Source organism: Ischnura elegans, chromosome 7 (genome assembly GCF_921293095.1).
Source record: "Ischnura elegans chromosome 7, ioIscEleg1.1, whole genome shotgun sequence".
NCBI lineage: Eukaryota > Metazoa > Arthropoda > Insecta > Odonata > Coenagrionidae > Ischnura > Ischnura elegans.
Window position 1 is genome coordinate 65,940,437 of NC_060252.1, and position 17,321 is coordinate 65,957,757.

Below are 17,321 nucleotides of genomic sequence, written 5' to 3' on the forward strand. Positions count from 1 at the left end.
CCATGATCCACTGAATAGGAAAATTTGAGCTCGATTGGCCACCTGGCAGGTGTGTATTCCCCTTGTAAGTTAACTATTAGTGACTTCTGTTAATTAAAAAGTCAATGAAAAGTAGGAGTAGCTCTGAGAAGTTTCGTATTTAGAAACTGAGTCAGTTTTATTTTCCTTTATTCTGACCTCCTGGTGAATGTTCAACTGAGTAATAGCATTTGTTTGCTCAGTGCATGGACAAGTTAGTCTTTTCATACATAGTGTATGTGTATAGAAATGACTCCATTTTTTGGAACTGAACTGGAAATGGACATTCCATGCCTTGAATGCTATGAAAGGTTAATGATTGAACCATATTCTCATGTAGAACAAATAGAATTGGAATAATTAATTTTCATTACAGGAGGTTGTGGGTAAATTTGTTCTAGTGTTGCTAAAAAAATTCTTTGTAAAGTTTTAGTTTGCAAGTTTCTTTGTTTAGTTTTGCTTCCATGCCAAGCTAATTCTTTTTCATTTGATCCTTTTGTGTATAGAATAACTTGGAGAGTCCGCTGATGGATGAGAAGACAATTGGGGAGGCCCGTTACCATAGGCGCCTCCAGTTAATGCTCAGGGCATTAATGGCCATCAGTGGAGTGGCATTGGAGCAGAGGTTCCTCTCCCAGCAACTTTTTGTCAAGGTAAAAGTGCTTTTAATGTTGATAGTTTTTTTTTGCATTTCTCTTTGTGTAGAATTTGTCTATATTTTTTATGATTTCCTTTTGACTGGTGAAATCACTTAAATACCTGGATTGCAACTTTAAAAGCAGCCTGCTAAGCCAAAAGGCCTGGTTATACTGTACATTTACATGTACGAGTTAATGTCTTAATGTATGAAAGCGAGAATGAACTCAAAAATTCACTGTGTAACCACCCAGCTTGTGCGAACGCTTGTACCAAAAATGGAACCTGTTCTTATTTAGTTCATGCATTTGTACATTTACATGTACGAGTTAATGTGTAAATATATGAATGCAAGAATGAACTCCTCAAAAAGTCACTGTGTAACCACCCAGCTTGTGCGAATGCATGTACCGAAAACAGAACCTGTTCTTATTTAGTTCATACATTTGTACATGTTCCATTCTGGTCCACAAAAGTTGTTTGTGCAAACAGATATTAACTTGTACGTGTTAATGTATCATTTGATCAGGCCTTAATAATTTAATTTTACCTTGATGATACTGATTTTATTGCATTGCAGCCAATAACTGACCCTTGTTCACTAATGAAGTATTGCTGAAATAAATATTCTTTAAGACCTCTCTAATATTTTATTTTTTACAAGCTTGGAAAATGCGTGATTGATTCGCATGAACTGTGTTTGAAAAGTGGATGGGCCAATCCTAAAATTTTAAACATGGTTGAATTGATCCCTATCAGTAATCTAGGTTGAATGTGTTAACATTCTATCTTGAACATTTCTCATTGCTTGTTTCCCAACAGAGATTGACTGAAGTGGCAGAAGGTGTGAAAAGTACGAAGGAATCCTTGAGGCTTGAGTACCTCACGAGAGAGCTGGCCTCGATTCATAGTGAGCTGGAAGATTCACCTACGTGCCTGCCCCTCGATCCCAGCCTGGAAGTGGTAGGAATACAAGTGAAGAGCTGTTCATATTTCCCATCCTTTACACTGCCTTTGAAGCTTAACTTCATTAGTTCAGAAGAAGATGGGGATGGAAGTATTGTGCCTGCTATCTTTAAGGTAAATCTAGCTATTTTTTGTACATATTTTTGTCCTTTTGGTGATATCTTGCTTGTTTAAAACTGGACCCTGAATCACAGAATTATTTTTTCCGTCCCTCAGAATGATAACTCATGCGATAGGTTTTCAGGGAACAAAAGAGTTGATCGATCTACCCATCATTCTATGAATCACAAGGTCATTCCCTCTACTCCTTTTACCATTGCTTATTGTGTCACTTTCTGTATTAAAAACTGTCATTCAAATGAAAGCCAAGCATGGAGTTACAATCACAGTTAGCAGTTGTGCTTTCTGATTGGTGGAAAGATGTTTACAGTGATAGTTTCAGCGATGAAAAAAGGGACTTGCCTAGTGTTGGAAAAAGGGATGAGATTTCTATCCCTCAAGCCATCATGGAAAATGATCGCATGAAACAGTAATTTTTTCTGCTAACTTCGGAGCAATCTCTGGAGCTGTCCCTGGAAAGGGATGAAAAATGATCATGTAATTCAGGCTTTAGGCTATCGTCATGAAATTTTCAGGGTTTGTGGTGTAACCCTTATCAAAATTTACCTACATGTAAACATTTTCACAATATCTCTAATGTAAACATTGTGACCTCCCCAAATTAATGGGATAAAATTTATCTATGATACGGTATATAGTTGAAAAAGTTGTACTTTATGAATGCTTAATTTTTCAAGGTGGCAGTGTAAGTTTTAATAAAAAAATCTGCCACTCAAAAAGACCATTTCTGTCAGAGTGATGTTTAATAGTATGTTTTTCAAATAAGTTAACTTGTCTGCATCAATGTCATAATTGATCTTTATGTCTGTGTGTCTCTTGAAATTTCAAGGTTCAAGTGAAATGAAAGTGCTTCTTAACTCCCAATCAGTTTGAATCTCAATATGCTTGAAAATTTTTTATCTAAGTACTTAAATCAGCTTCATCCTCAATGGTTTTCTAGAATGGATACATACCTAATTAATATTAAAGTACATATGTGTATGAGTGCAGACAATTGACCCTCTATTTGATATGTATCACTGTAAAAAGAACATCGTTAGTGTTTATTTAGGAATTTTGTCCCATTTTTACCAAAATACTGGCTGTAGAAAGTGAGAGTGGTGATGTTTTTGAGGGTAATTGCATGCCTGCCAAGTTGAAATTGTGTGCAACCTGCTGCACAAGAATGCAACATCCTTTTCTGACACCCTTTGGTTCATTAAGTTTGGAAATTTGGGTACCTTCAGCTTCCTAAATTAGAGGTGATGCATTATTTATTTTCTCATGTCTATCAATTGGGGTAAATTATATTCTATTTGCCCCGAGTTTTCTCATCAAGGTTTTCAAGTCTCTCCATTTTTTTATGACTAGGTTGGTGATGATCTTCAGCAAGATATGCTCACCCTGCAGATAGTCAGAATAATGGATAAATTATGGCTGAAGGAAGGCCTAGACTTGAAAATGGTGACATTTGCTTGTGTACCCACTGGGCATCGTAGAGGTAGGTCCAGCGTTTTGTTCTTGGTGGAACTCAAATTTCTTAAAAAAATTATGGAATGCCTTAATTGATGATTATTTATGCCTTCATAATTTTTAAGGGATGATAGAAATGATCACTAATGCTGAAACCCTGAGGAAAATCCAGGTGGAATTGGGTCTCACTGGTTCATTCAAAGACAGTCCTATTGCAGAGTGGTTGGCTAAGCATAACCCTTCGACTTTGGAGTATGAAAGAGCTGTGGAAAACTTCACAGGTGAATATTTGATTATTTTGTCCATTTTTTGTATTGATCAGTTGTTAAACATTTTGCTGCCTTTTGAGCAGTGCATGTTTATTACTAAGAGAAAATTGCAATGGCTTCTGTATTTTATCTCAGGATAACTTGGCGTATCTATTTGTATTCTTTCAAAGGCTGCTTATGAATCTTGAAAAATTTCATTCCCGACTTTTAAAAAGCCTCACATCATTTGCTTCCATTGATGAGAAGCATGTTTTTTATTATCTTTCATCTCTATTTTTAATGTATTTTTTTGAGGCCTCATGCTCATGGAGTTTCTTGGAATCTTCTCCATTTAGTTAATCAAAGGCCCTTATTTTTTATTTACTTAAAATTTTGAATAATGCCATTGAAAAAATCAGTATTCAGAAGTGTTATTGTGTGTCTTTGCATGGCTGGAAATTTTCGGTGTGGTAGAGTGCTTCTATGGAATAGGTATGTACAAGTTATTTGTATTTATAGTTACATTTATTTTATTCTCATTTTTCAGCGTCGTGTGCTGGCTACAGTGTAGCTACTTATATTTTAGGGATCTGTGATAGACATAATGACAATATTATGTTGAAAACTTCGGGACACTTGTTTCATATAGATTTTGGAAAATTTTTAGGGGATGCACAAATGTTTGGTAACATTAAAAGGTAAGTTACATTAAAAATATTCTTAAATTTTTTAATGAGTTCTAAATATGCCTGTTGAGAACATTCAAGGAAAGTAAAATGTGAGATTAAACAAAGACTAACTCCACGATGGATTATTGTCTTAAGTTGCTTAACTTGCATGCTGGAAAATATTGGGAGTGTTTAGCATTGAAAAATGTGCCTTTTTTACCATACCTTGGTAGCATTATTTTTTTAAGAATATCTCCAGTCTGGTTTGTCTTGTGCATTAAAAACTCAGTTTAGTCATTCGCCCTTTTCTTGCCATTAATTTTTCATTCATCATTTGGCCATACTTGTTTATGTTAATTATCCTCCTATTGTTTACAGGGACCGAACACCATTTGTGCTGACTCCTGATATGGTGTATGTGATCAATGGTGGAGATAAACCGACTGCAAAATTCCACCACTTTGTAGATATGTGCTGCCAAGCTTTCAACATAATCCGAAATAATGGAAGTCTTCTGCTCAACCTTTTTGCCCTGGTGAGTGTCTCATTGCAACAGAGTATGGTGAGACTGGAATTAGAAAGTGGGTGGCACTTTCATCTGTAGTGTTCTTGGTTTTAAGCCAGAAAATAAGGGGCAGTCTACTGTAGTTATATGGATGTAACTACAGCTATAATCAACAAAATAGGACAAAAACTAATTTAAATTTGAAGTTGTGTTTATTAAATTTAAACAATTTGAGCATTTATGTTTAGAAAAAAAATATGTTAATGACTCTGGGCTTGCATTATCAATTTTTCATTCTTTGGATCCGATTCAGTTACACCTAAACCAAATAAACAAATCATTTTACGACTCAAACTGGACGCTTCAGGTTAGAAAGGTCCTTCTCTACTAACAGTAGGTTACCTCCTCATGTTGTATGATGTGGGAGAAAAGCCTACACTGAAAGTCTGCGGGGCTGATGCTTATTGTAGGGGGAATCTCTTTCTCAGCTCTTTTTCTGATTCTTAGCCCTGCTTAGGTCTCTCCAGTTTATATTTTCCAGACTCTGGCAGCCAATTTTCCCATCTCTTTTCACTTGAGTTCTCACAGGAAAATCCTCTATTGAGATATTTCTATTGTTCCTCGGTTTCATTTTTTATCCTCACACCTTTTGTGTGTGTGTTCATGTGCTGTGTTGTTGCTTCTGACTGACTGGTGGACTTCGTTTTGTGGCAACCTCGATGTTTATGCCAAGCAATTGTTCATCCCTTTCTTCTTGAGTTCACCACGAAGATGACATAGCAAAATTTGGTGGGGACTAATGTTTATGAACAACCACATGGGGAGATCTAAAGCCAGCATGGCTATGTTGTCATAAAGTTCCGATATGGATATTATTTGTAGATGTATTTATTGAGCATTTTCAGTTTTAACGAGTAGAGACTTGTGTGTCGCCTACTGTTAACAAGGATGTGCTATTACTCTTCTTTTCTCTGCCCAAATAAATTGCATAGGTTAGTACCACAATATCAGCTGACCTTCCATGTCTGGTGTACAAAAGCCTTTATGTTGCTAATATAGAACCTAAAATGGTGAGGAAATCACCAAGTATATACTCTAATGTCAGGGAAATGCTTCCTCACTAACTAACCATATCAGCCGAATTCATAATTTTCTTCGATGCCTTACAGATGGCCTCATCAGGGATTCCTGGTGTGAGCAATGCTGTCAGCTATGTGAGAAAATCCTTGCTACCGGGCTTGTCTGAGGATGAAGCTGCAGCAGAATTTGCAAAGATGATACAGAGTTCTCTGCGCTCAAGGTTCACTCAGTTAAATTTTTTCCTGCACAATTTGGCACAGTTACGCTTCACAGGTGATCACAATGATGGAGAATTGCTCAGTTTCATTCCAAAGACTTACACGTGAGTAAAAATATTTTATATTTTTGGCAAAAATCACTTTTATTAGCTGATAGGTGCTGATTTATATATCATTTTAAATCTAATCCTCATTATGATATAGCTAGAGGCATGTGAAAGTGGTTTTATTTGTTGATAAAATTCGTTTTAAAACCATTTGATTTCGGTGTAATAGTAAATCTTGGCAGTGTCATTATAGTTTTACAATGTTTGCATATTTATAAGCATTTTATAATTTTTTGGTACATGCTTTGTGTTTGTTAATGCTTTTACTGAGCAATTTACATAACATTTAATACTATTTCGATTGCAAAATTGCAGCTTTTAATTTTCCCTCTTCCGCAGCCATGGTAGGCCGATTTACCCTTTCGAGACGGTGGAATTCTCACCTTAGCATGACTGCTATGCTGAGCCCCAAGAGATTCTTCTGTCCCCTCCGCACAGAGCATTTTTGCAGGACATTTGTTAAGAAGGGTGTCGCGGATATCCGCACACTCTTAGAGCCAACCTTTTTCGACCCTTCCTAGCGGGGACTCCGCATTATCTTGGACTCCGAGGGTAGTTGGGCTCCCTCCTTTCGGGGTTTATAACCCTACCAGCAGCATTGGATATTGGTCAATCATGCTTTGTTTAATGAATGAGCTATATAGATAACTGTTGATTGCACGTAAATTGCAAACTTCAAATTGAATTACTCGTTTTATTCTGAGAATTGACAAATTTTAAACGAAGCTCTACGGTCAATATTTACGCATTTAATACAGCAACAATTTCCATTTTGATGTTGATACTGAAATCGAGATAAGTTCATTTTTATTGTAAAATTTCATTGAAAAATTGTAAACGCTGCTCAAAATACAAATAATTCAATTCTTACTATGTATTTTTTGAGAAAGGAACAAATATTTATTTAGTAGAATGACTGGATAAACAATTGTATGACCGTGGTCCCTTACCGCTAAGAGGGGTAATCTAAGACGAGGGGTACCTGCTCCCAGATTTAGAGGGTAAAGCCTAAGCCCCGCAGTGTTGGCTCCTGAAACAAATACATCACACACCTGTAACCATCATAAAGGGGGAGAGCTGGGAAATGTATATATTCGGCATTCATTCACCTGCGTAAAGAAAATCTCTGTTGAAAATTTGCGGCTTTCGTCTCCCGGGTCAAGAACCGTCGGGATGCATATTTTCGTCTTTAGTAGGGAAAAGATTATATGATGCTTGAGAAAAATGTTAACATGGTATCAAAATATTGCTGCCAATAGTATTTGCTATTGTTTATAACTGTAATTTTTATCTTTATTTCAGTATGAATTCTGAAGGACGTATTCGGCATGTTGAAGTGTATAGCTACCAAAAACGCTATGACCCAGAAAAATATTACGTCTACATCCTGAAGGTGGACCGGGATAACCAGCCTGATCCAATGTACCTGTTTAGATCATACAAAGAATTTTGTGAGCTCCATCAAAAGCTGTGTCTCAGGTTCCCCCGTGCCAAGTTTTACAAGTAAGTACCTGAAACATTTATTTTCTGCCATCAATTTTTTTAAATTGAAATATTTCCATATTTTGAAGCCTTTTAAATGTGTTTTTAGACGTGTGCGTGTATTCATAATTTTCTTTTAAATGTGTAGCTAGATTTATCTATTCTGGTCCAAGTATATTTTAGTATGGAGGTATTTATTTTGCAACTGTATGGTTATGGCCCTGATAACTTGATTAAAAGAAGGGCATTCTTAGCTAGGAAAAACTCTAAACTGCTCAAGTTATGGTTATCCTCAGGCTCATGATACTGCATCAAATAGGTCTGCATTGGCAGGTAATCCTTTGTTGTTTGCAGAAAATGGTTGAACTTTCTAACAAAATAAAAATTATTTCCAGAGCCAAAACATCAATTAAAGAGTCATTTAGACCAAAATTTAATGTTTTCTCATCCCAGGGATTGTTCTCGAGGAATAAAAAGAGTTAATACAGGCTTCGGCAGCCAATGGCAGATCTAGGATAGAGATAAAGGGGGGCTAAGTGAGGGTAGCCTCTCAGTAGTAGTAGGGGTCTGAGCAAAATTACCATTGTAGCTTTCAGTGGGCCTTCTTCGCTTCTATAGCGTTGAAGTCTTTTTCCCCATCCCATTCCTTCCTTCCCTATCCTACCCCAGGGGCGTGGATGGGCTCCTATCGTGGCGGCGCCTCTTTTCCTTTTTCCTTCCTCTCCTCCCCCTCCCCGGGTGATCAGGCGTAAAAGCCACAGGCTTGGTTCCCAGCCCCGGTGTGTTGTACCCTCAAAGGGCTCCCCTGAGCCCTCATCCGCTGTAGCTAGTGTAAGGGCTATAGCCTCCTTATCCCCTCCCCCTTAGATCCGCCACTGGCGGCAGCAAATGTGTGATTGAGTACCACAGGAAAATAACGACTTAAGTTTACTCGAGTCTTCAGAAAATTCGAGTTGAAGTATAAAATTCAAGTGACCGAAAAACAGGCTGAATTGTTCTACGTTTCCGACCTCATAGGAAACCAAATGTAACATTTAACTCAAGGAGGGAACTGCAGTGAACTGCAATGTAAAAATAAGGACATAAGTTAACTTACACTCTTTAGGGATCCAGATTTGTAATCCATCCTCCTTAAATTATAAAAGCTTTTATTGACAAACTGAATGATGAAATTAGGGAATTCTGGGCCAATTACTTCGTAAATTCTCTTCACTTTATTTTTTTTATAATTTAAACATTTGGTACATTTCCCTGATGAGAGCATCATTAATGGTGGAAGGTGGGAGGTGATGCTCTGTTGGAATAGTCATGTGATAGGGACCCAATGAAAATTCAGATTGTGCTGAAATAGCTATGGCTAAGAAAGACATGACTTGAGGTCTTGGTGGCTATGGGAAATCTCACTCATCCAACCAAATTAGAAACACCATCATTGTTTCTGTTGCACTAGATATTAGCTTAAAATGTTTGGAAATGATCCTTATGTAATATGTGACAATTTTGAATCATTCCAGAGTTTATGCTGGGTGGTTCTGGTTACTTTTTTATGGGTTAGTCAATGATCAATGAGGTAGTGCTATTACTACCCTTGTTGAGCACTTTTGAGTCTTTGTACAGTTTTTCACATCACCAGTTCTTTGTAGTTCTTTTTTTTCCGCAAATATCATGTTGGAATGATGTTAGTGCTGGTCTGGACAGTTGTTCTCTCTTCTTCTATTCATACTTAGCACTTACACAGCTGTGTTATAATCTTGAAATAGTATTATTTTTTGCCTGTACAATTTTCACGATGGCATGAATAAGTGACACATGCCCTTGTAGGATATCATTTTTCTTTGAGAACATTTGTCAATGGGAGCATCCGTAGATGTTTAGACCATCTGAATATATTTTTCATCACTGTGTCTGTGAACCATGTATGTGTAGCTTGTTCCCGATTGAATAATCATCACAACATGGCTCTTTCGTATTGGTGAGAAACACTTGAATATGTTTCCTATCTTCCTGAATATGCACTCTGCTTGCATATCCTGATTGAGCGAACTGATGAAATCCGCTGCTGTCCTCACCTCTTTTCCCTGATGTTATACTCGAGGCAGACTTGTTCATAGGGTGGTGGTGGACCTTCAATAGGCCTCGTGGCCACAATCGAAGGACTGCCGCCCACTGCACCTTCCACGTCGAAACCCGTGCTCCGCCTGTGTTCATGTCTTCTGGAATTTGAGGATTGTGGGTCTGTAGCTACTCTGTTTCTTCTCATCAATGTTGCTAGCCTCTTGCGGGCAACGAACCACAGGGTAATTGTTGAGAGTATTAGTAGGAGACAGATGAGCACCAGGGAGATGATGAGGATCGTTTGCGCATCTGGAAGTAGGAGATTCATTGAGAGCATGGTCATATGGTCCTTCTGTTTGTAAAAGATGGTGAGGTCACATTTACAACAGAATAGTATTTCTTAACGTACAATCTCTAAGGTGACCCTGAGTGTCTCTTTGAGTCAACCCACTAGGGTCCGTCTTGCTTGAATTGAAGTGCAGACCACTAAATCACATTGGTTGTGTGCAAAGTTGAAAGAGTTGTATGAAGGACTGATCTGCATTTTTGATCAGTATTTTCAATTGTAATTATTTTCATAATTTCATTACTTCCCAATGCATGGGCATACCGCAGCCCTTCATTTCTCTTGGTTTTATTCTGTTCCTGCAGTTGTCCAGTATGAGGACAGGTGGAATAAACACCTGGTTAGGGATAGGGAGAAGTGAAGGGCTGCAGTCTTCCAATCCTAGGATTGCAGTATTGTTAATGTATCAACTATCAATGAAATGCAATGCACAGTTTTTTTTTTAAGTTTTATCCAGGAAAATTGAGTTAAACTGGTCTGCTGACTTAAAAATAGACAAGAACGTCACCAAAGAGAATTTGACAGATAATGCTTAAGTGTTCTATCAAGTTCAATTGCCTCTCGTCACCAAGTTTACCCTCTTCTACAAGGCGTAACTCATATTTTTAGTTGCCAATGGTAGTAACTTGAGGGGTAAATATAAGGGGGGGGGCAGCCCACCCTATGACATAATTATTGCTATGTGCACCAAGGATGAAGTTCACCATGAAAAATATTTTTGGCTTAGCCAGGAATCGAACCCGGACCTTCCAATTGCCAGGCATGCGTGCTAGCGGATTACCCTATCAAGCCATCTTCTTGGAGGATGGGTTTTACCAAACAAGGTGTTGATGTCACAAGTCCACCCTGTGGCAAATGGAACAGAGGTCGTGCTTATTAATCTACTGTTGGGGAAATAAACCCCGCTTTGTCGCTATTTGGCGACGATGAATTTCAAAGCACTGCATGACACAAGTGACTTTTTTGTGCAGAGTTAATAAATTTGCGCCCGTACATTGTGATTGCCTTTTTCCCAGCCATTAAATTAATAGAGGCACCCTGATGCAGTAGTCTACCAGCAAAATTGAGGCATAGGATGCAGATCGATAGGGCATACTCATTACATATTTACATTTACTGTTCCTTAGAGACCATATATCTGGCCAAATGCTTATTTGATCTTTGGCGTTTATGAACCATCCAGATCATCTGGGAAATTATTTAAAAAAATCAAATTACCTGGCATAAAGCTTTATATAAAGATAAAACGTTATCAGGTGTGGGTTCCTGCTTTTGGCTGACAAATAGGCTCGTTTCTGAATAGATAGCCGCTTTCGCCGCACAGTTGGTAATTTGTGTTTTTGCGTTTTCACAGAGAAATTTCGTGGGTACTACTTGCGTCCCCCTCTGTCGCTAAAAATGGAATTTTGGCCGCATGAAAGAAGCTTTTTTTTTAAAAACGCGAAAACTTCAGTGAGCGAGCCAGAAAATGCTCAGTATACGGTTGTTGCTTTAATAGTGTGTATTTATGGCATAATAGTTGCAGTTTTCATTATGCTACTACTGAGGAGGCTTCGAAGCTGTTTTTAAAGTGAGAAGGCTTTTCATCGCGTCGTATTAATCTGGGAGAATAATGCGGAGATGAGATTGACACTTATACCCGATTCGGATTTTGCGCGTTTTAAAACCGACCTGGGACAACCCAGCATCTCGAATGGCGCGAGTGCGTCTAGTAGGGTCATGCAGTGCAGCAGCGCATTTTAAACTGTCAGTCAGTGGGTGGTGGGAGAAAAAAAATTGCTACTCACCTCCATCCAGCTCCATGGTCAAGCTAGGACGTTGTTTGATATCGCGGGATTGCCCTTTCGAGAATCTCTTTTTACTTATCGGATCTCGCCTATCAACCGGATCGGCCTTTCCCCCTCCCCTTTCCTCCTCCCCTTACCCCCACTACCCTCCACCTCTTTGTTTTAGTCTACGCAACAGGTTCGCATCAATATCAACGTTCTCTCCCCCCTCCTAATCTTAGCTCCACTGATTTCACACTTTCCTCCGGCCGATATGACAAAAATGAATGCCCCGCAGAGGCCCAGCTACAATCCGATCGATCCAGTCCACCGATTTTGTGAGTCGTAAATGAAAGCAATGGGCACGAATGCTATTGCAAGTGTATATAATGTTGCCTATTTCATGTTGAGCTTATTATATAATATGCGATAACGTTGTTTTATATTATTCTACCTAATTTCAAAGTACTCTTAAAATAATATTGTATCAAGATTAGGATATTAATTTGATAAATACAAAACATTTAACAAATCGTACAGTATAATAGCTAAAAAATAACTTTCGACCATTTCGTTATTTATAATCGAAGCACATCGTGTTTTATATCACACTTCTTAGTTATTTTTAGTACGTTGCAAATATTGTATTTAGATTGAGATATTACGAGAAAGTAAAAAAAGTTTATAATTCTGCTAGAGGTGCTAGTTGGTGACTCATTAAGGACACAGCCGCGAGCGCCGGGGGGAAGGAAAGGACCGATATAGGTAGCTGGCGGGCCCGTGGGCCGCCCTACGGTATACAGACTGTACATATTGGAGGGTTCTCCAGTAGTCGAGTACATTTGCTGTCTCATGTTGCATTTAAATGGGTTTACAAAATTGGCAACCCGGGACGCCAACGGTAGAGTGTTCCTAATTTAAAGATTTGTGAAATCGATTTTACGATTAATGAACGGTTTACGCCGTAATGGAACGAATACGTCATTAATGGGTCTGGTTTGTGACAAGTGTAGTTGTTGTGAACTTGGGGCGTTAAATGCTTCAACCACTTTAATTTACTATCATAGATGAGACTTATCCAAGCCGACTATAAGCAAAATTCCTCCCGGCTATTGGCTGCGCTTTTCCCGACGTTTCGACTTGTGACTCTGTCATCTTCCTGGCGGTCGAGACGTTGCAACTTTCAGTAATGGTCTGAAGGGCTACTGTAAACTCAGTAGCAGTAACGTATGTTATTCCGACTTATGGGGTTTGGGAAAGGTCAATAGTTTTTTAAGAAAGTAATTTCATTGGAGGATACCCTATGGTATTATATGTTTAAATTAAACGTGAAATAAATAGATGGAATAAGGGCAATGGTACAAGTAGGTAGATGCGAAGTACTACGATGGCTCAAGCGGAGGGCGGTAAACAGCCTAAATGCTAAGTTTCTTCATTTCGAGGGATGGCATCCATCCTGTACCCCGCCTTATATACTCCGTTCATACGTTTTTTAATGTCTTTGGAACCAAATACCCTCCTAAACCATACAATCGTCATTGTGCTCAACTCAGCCTAACGTTACCCTCTTAGTCGTTGGTTCTAAATATGGGGCCTACCTTGGTATTTCCAATTTTTATGGGCGTCAAGTTAAAAAAAAAAGGTTCGTATTGGAACGTCTTTTAATACATCGCGTACTTCTCGAATTATCGTGAGTGAAATGTTATGTGTTCTCAATCCTTTCTCAGAAAGGGGCGTGGTAATTGGTCTACGTCAATCTATGCTCTTGTCTTATCACCACGAGTGCTACGCTGCACTCTCCTCCCCTAGAATCTTTGATGACGTCACGAAGTTTTTGAACATGTGGCACCGAAATTCTCCGTTAATGAGTGGGTGGCTGAATTTAGAAGAATTTATACCGAAAATATAATTTTATTCGCTTTTATCGGATTTTTGAATTCAGGTGCGGATAAACGATCCCATTTTAATAAAGAAAAGCATGGGAAATCGGGTAAAATTCTCTCGGGATTCCCACCGGGTTAAATACTCCATTTCTGCCGACGTTTGGACCTCCTACCCGGGGCTCATCCATTGGGCTACTGGGCCAACCAGGTTTTTAACCCGATGAGAATCCCGAGAAAGGTTTACCAACATAATTCGCCGGGATAAATCTTATTTCAGTATAGGAAACCGTCTGCGCATATTACTACGACTAATTTTACGATAAGATTTTTGTTTAAAACTCCGATAAAAAGCACAATTTCCTCGTACGTTTATACGAAAGTCTATCCCTCTTACCGAAGAGTCTCATTAATGCTACTATCTTCGAGGGCAGCTTTCTCTCGAATCAATTAATTATAATTTATCCTGTGTGGGGGATTTTTATTTTGTTGAATCCTCTTCGGCCAAATGAAATATTTGTGCGTAGTATATTTGGCTCTTGGCCTTTATATTTATTTAATTCATCTTGGAATTCCTCGAATTCGAAGTATCTATGGGAATGTTTTCACTTCCAGTTTGACTGTTGTACTTGGTTCCCGGCCCCGGTGCGTTGTAACCCTGAAAGAACCCCCCTGGGGTTCTCATTGGTGGTGTACGCATAGATCGACTGCATCTGACGCGCTGTGAGGTATTGTCTTTTTCAGTGTTGATGGTTTTATTACTCGGGGGTGTAACTTTCTTCGTAGTTTTCTCAGTATAAAGTTCGTCAATGTCGTAATTTGAAAGTTTTATGTCAGTGATTGCTATCTCGTGTCATGAAGTTATAGGAACAAGTAGTGAGAGAATTTGGAACGTCACCTCTGCAGAAACTCAATTTTTGATTGAGTCACCCACACACTCTTCGCACTATCTGCTCCTACTTCGTGGATCGCCATTTATTTGCGCACGCGAGAGATAAAACATAGACCTCAATAATGCGGGAAGAAATTGCTCAAGCCCTGCCCTCAATTTGATCTTGGACTCCTAGGAGGTTTCGGCTAGCCTTTTCAGCCGTAAAGCAGCCCTGATTTTGAATACGACTTGTGCTACTGATGAATATTTTCAGGAACTACTCTCAGACTTGCAAAGCCGAAATATTGGAGGCCATAAAGTTATTAAACGGACTGGAAACCCAAGAGCATTTCCTGAGCCATTCTTTGGGTTTTCCATCGAATGAAGAAAGCGACCACTACATTTTGATCTGATTTCAATTTAGACAATCGGTTATCGTAAAAGTTGATTAATTGAAATAGCAAATATTGAGGCCGTCGTATGTAACATTTGAATCGCTTGTGAACCCGTATTTTTTCTGAGTCTCCGAACGAAAATTCTTCATCCGGTTTAATGTGATTCTATAAACATCTTGCGATTTCAACTAAAAATGATGACTTCGTTCAATCTAGAAGAAAGAGTTTTGTAATAGATTTTAACTTAATCTAATTCATGCATTTAGTATTTTGTCATTTAAAGAGACACATATCTTATTTAAAACTAGCGATGTTATCATGAAAGTTTAAGGATTTATGAAGTGGACCTAAGTCAAAATATACCTTTACCTCGAATATACAAATTTTGAGTCTTGGCTTCCGGGCGTTCCTCCGCGATTAGATGTCCATAAGTGACGACAGTTTCTCCAGCCATCCTGCTGGCGTCTTCAGGTCAGCTCTTCTGACCTGAAGACGCCAGCAGGATGGCTGGAGAAACTGTCGTCACTTATGGACATCTAATCGCGGAGGAACGCCCGGAAGCCAAGACTCATAAGAAGAAACGCCGCGGAAACCTCAGATATACAAATTTTATTTCTCAGTAAATAGGGAGGTATAATTCTCAAATGTGAGATACAGGCACGTAGTAATAAGGGTCTTCTCTGTATTCTATGAACATTTCGAGGTGATAGGTTAGTTTTTAAACAAGTAATGAATCACGAACCAAGGCCAGTCCAGCGGGAATGATACTCCTTCCTTACAGCCCAGAGATCAACATGGCTTTGGGAACGGATATTCAAATTAAAATATACTGTTAGTTAAACAATATACATCGAACTTGAGTTTTCTCTCAAATACCTTGACTAGTCCCGACCGCTGTATTAAATACCATCATACGTACCCTAGGAGAAATAGACCCCTTGGAGGATTGTGCAACGAGTATCTTTCGCGTGGTTCTCAAAACATAAAAAGCGTTTATGAAAATCAAACTTGGTGGAGTAAGAGGGACCGAGCATTTGTTATTTTATGTGGGTTCTTCGCATGTTGTTGATGACATCTTTGTCCTTTGGCCTTATTTTTACTGAGAATTTGTATAGCTTTTGTCGGTAGATGCCGGTGTCTATGTAGTTTGCCTTTATAGGCTACATATCGGACAATAATTTTAATATTTTGGAGATCTCTTCGGATAAGAGATGAATTCTTTTACTGAGTTTTATATTTATAAACTTTTTTTTTTAGACAGTATTCATTTCCTTGTCATTGCAAACTTAACGGTTTATATTTTTACGATGCCGGTTAATTAAATGAAAATAACTAAATTAACTCAAACAGAATGACATTAATGAATTAACAGCTACAAATAAATTTTGAATCGAAGATGAAATCGTTAATGTCAAGATTCTCGCGTTTCACGAGCTGATGTGATTTGATTGACTAGTTTTGATATTGACAGGAACGAGGTTATAAATCTGGAATTGGTTTAAAAAAAAAGAAACGGCTGTAGCAATTTAAGGTATGATTATTTCTGCAAGCGAAGCGGTCAGTTGAAGAAGGCAAAATTAAAATTGGAGGCAGTCAAAATAGTATAAACAACAGTAAAGGTAATTATTTTAACCAAATTAAAATCTTTATGAACCCCCGGGTTAGCGTCTTTAATATAATTCCATGCATATTAATCCTGAGGTCGCGGGTTGGATACGTTGTGTCGATGCGTTGAGGGCACCCATTTGGATGGGCTGTTGAGCTGTTTTCAGTCGTATTTAAAAACAATATAGTCTCTGAAGTTTGAACTGGAATTGCTCGTCTGCGAGAAGAATGTTTGATGATCGATAAAATGTGGTTATCGTGCTAAAATTGAAATATATTGGGAAATCCGTTTCCATTTTTACGCGTGAAAAATTTATCTCTTTTTACGACTCATTTAGACAATGTGAAAGAGATTTTTATGCGCCAATATAATGAGATAACTTTGTTTGCCGGTTTAGAATTTATCGTATCATTGAGTGCTCCCACTTCTACTTCTTTGATCTTGTAAACGGAGGTAAAATGTGTTTAAAAAGAAACGGTTTGTTAAAATAAGGGGCTAAGCTGAATAAGTTGGAACGTAGGCAGTAGCGACTTTTTCTTCAGTAAATCTCCTCTAACTTACAAAAAAACGGTTGTATATTGTTATAAATATAACCCCGTTAGAAACTCACGTGTGAATTCGTACTCTCTTAGCTGAAGCTTATGATTCTTAGCTATGGCATTTCTATTGCCAATGCTTTTATATGATAACTTAAAAACAGACTTGTAACTGAAATATTTTTATCAGTCTTTTGTCGCATCAGGTTGCGAAACCAGCGATAATTCTCGTTTTCATATCAAAAAAATTAAATATTATTTATGGGAGCAAGTGATGCAGAAATTTACATTTGCTGCGAACGATCGAAGCTGCTTTTCAAGGTTATTCACAGCGACTTGGCAACTTTTAAATGAAAATTCATCTGC

The 17,321-nt window shown here is 38.2% G+C and overlaps 2 protein-coding genes across 5 annotated transcripts in view; one reads left to right on the top strand and one right to left on the bottom strand.

The window, feature by feature from the left end:
* LOC124162640 (phosphatidylinositol 4-phosphate 3-kinase C2 domain-containing subunit beta) overlaps positions 1–17,321 on the top strand; it is a 117,259-nt gene that overhangs the window by 27,566 nt on the left and 72,372 nt on the right. For 3 of the 4 annotated variants that reach the window (XM_046539232.1, XM_046539234.1, XM_046539233.1), the window contains exons 17-24: positions 525–671; positions 1,477–1,734; positions 3,091–3,220; positions 3,318–3,473; positions 3,988–4,138; positions 4,487–4,643; positions 5,783–6,015; positions 7,321–7,521. In XM_046539232.1, the coding sequence (XP_046395188.1) occupies positions 525–671; positions 1,477–1,734; positions 3,091–3,220; positions 3,318–3,473; positions 3,988–4,138; positions 4,487–4,643; positions 5,783–6,015; positions 7,321–7,521 (1,433 nt within the window). Of the gene's footprint in view, positions 1–524; positions 672–1,476; positions 1,735–3,090; positions 3,221–3,317; positions 3,474–3,987; positions 4,139–4,486; positions 4,644–5,782; positions 6,016–7,320; positions 7,526–17,321 lie in introns of those variants that run through there. The other variant, XM_046539235.1, reaches the window with a different exon arrangement.
* On the bottom strand, positions 8,691–11,742 carry LOC124162648. The gene is made up of 2 exons (XM_046539242.1): positions 11,689–11,742; positions 8,691–9,864 (listed from the first exon to the last, which is right to left on the bottom strand). The coding sequence occupies exons 1-2, from the start codon at positions 11,702–11,704 to the stop codon at positions 9,566–9,568; spliced, it is 315 nt and encodes a 104-aa protein (XP_046395198.1). The 5' UTR covers positions 11,705–11,742; the 3' UTR covers positions 8,691–9,565.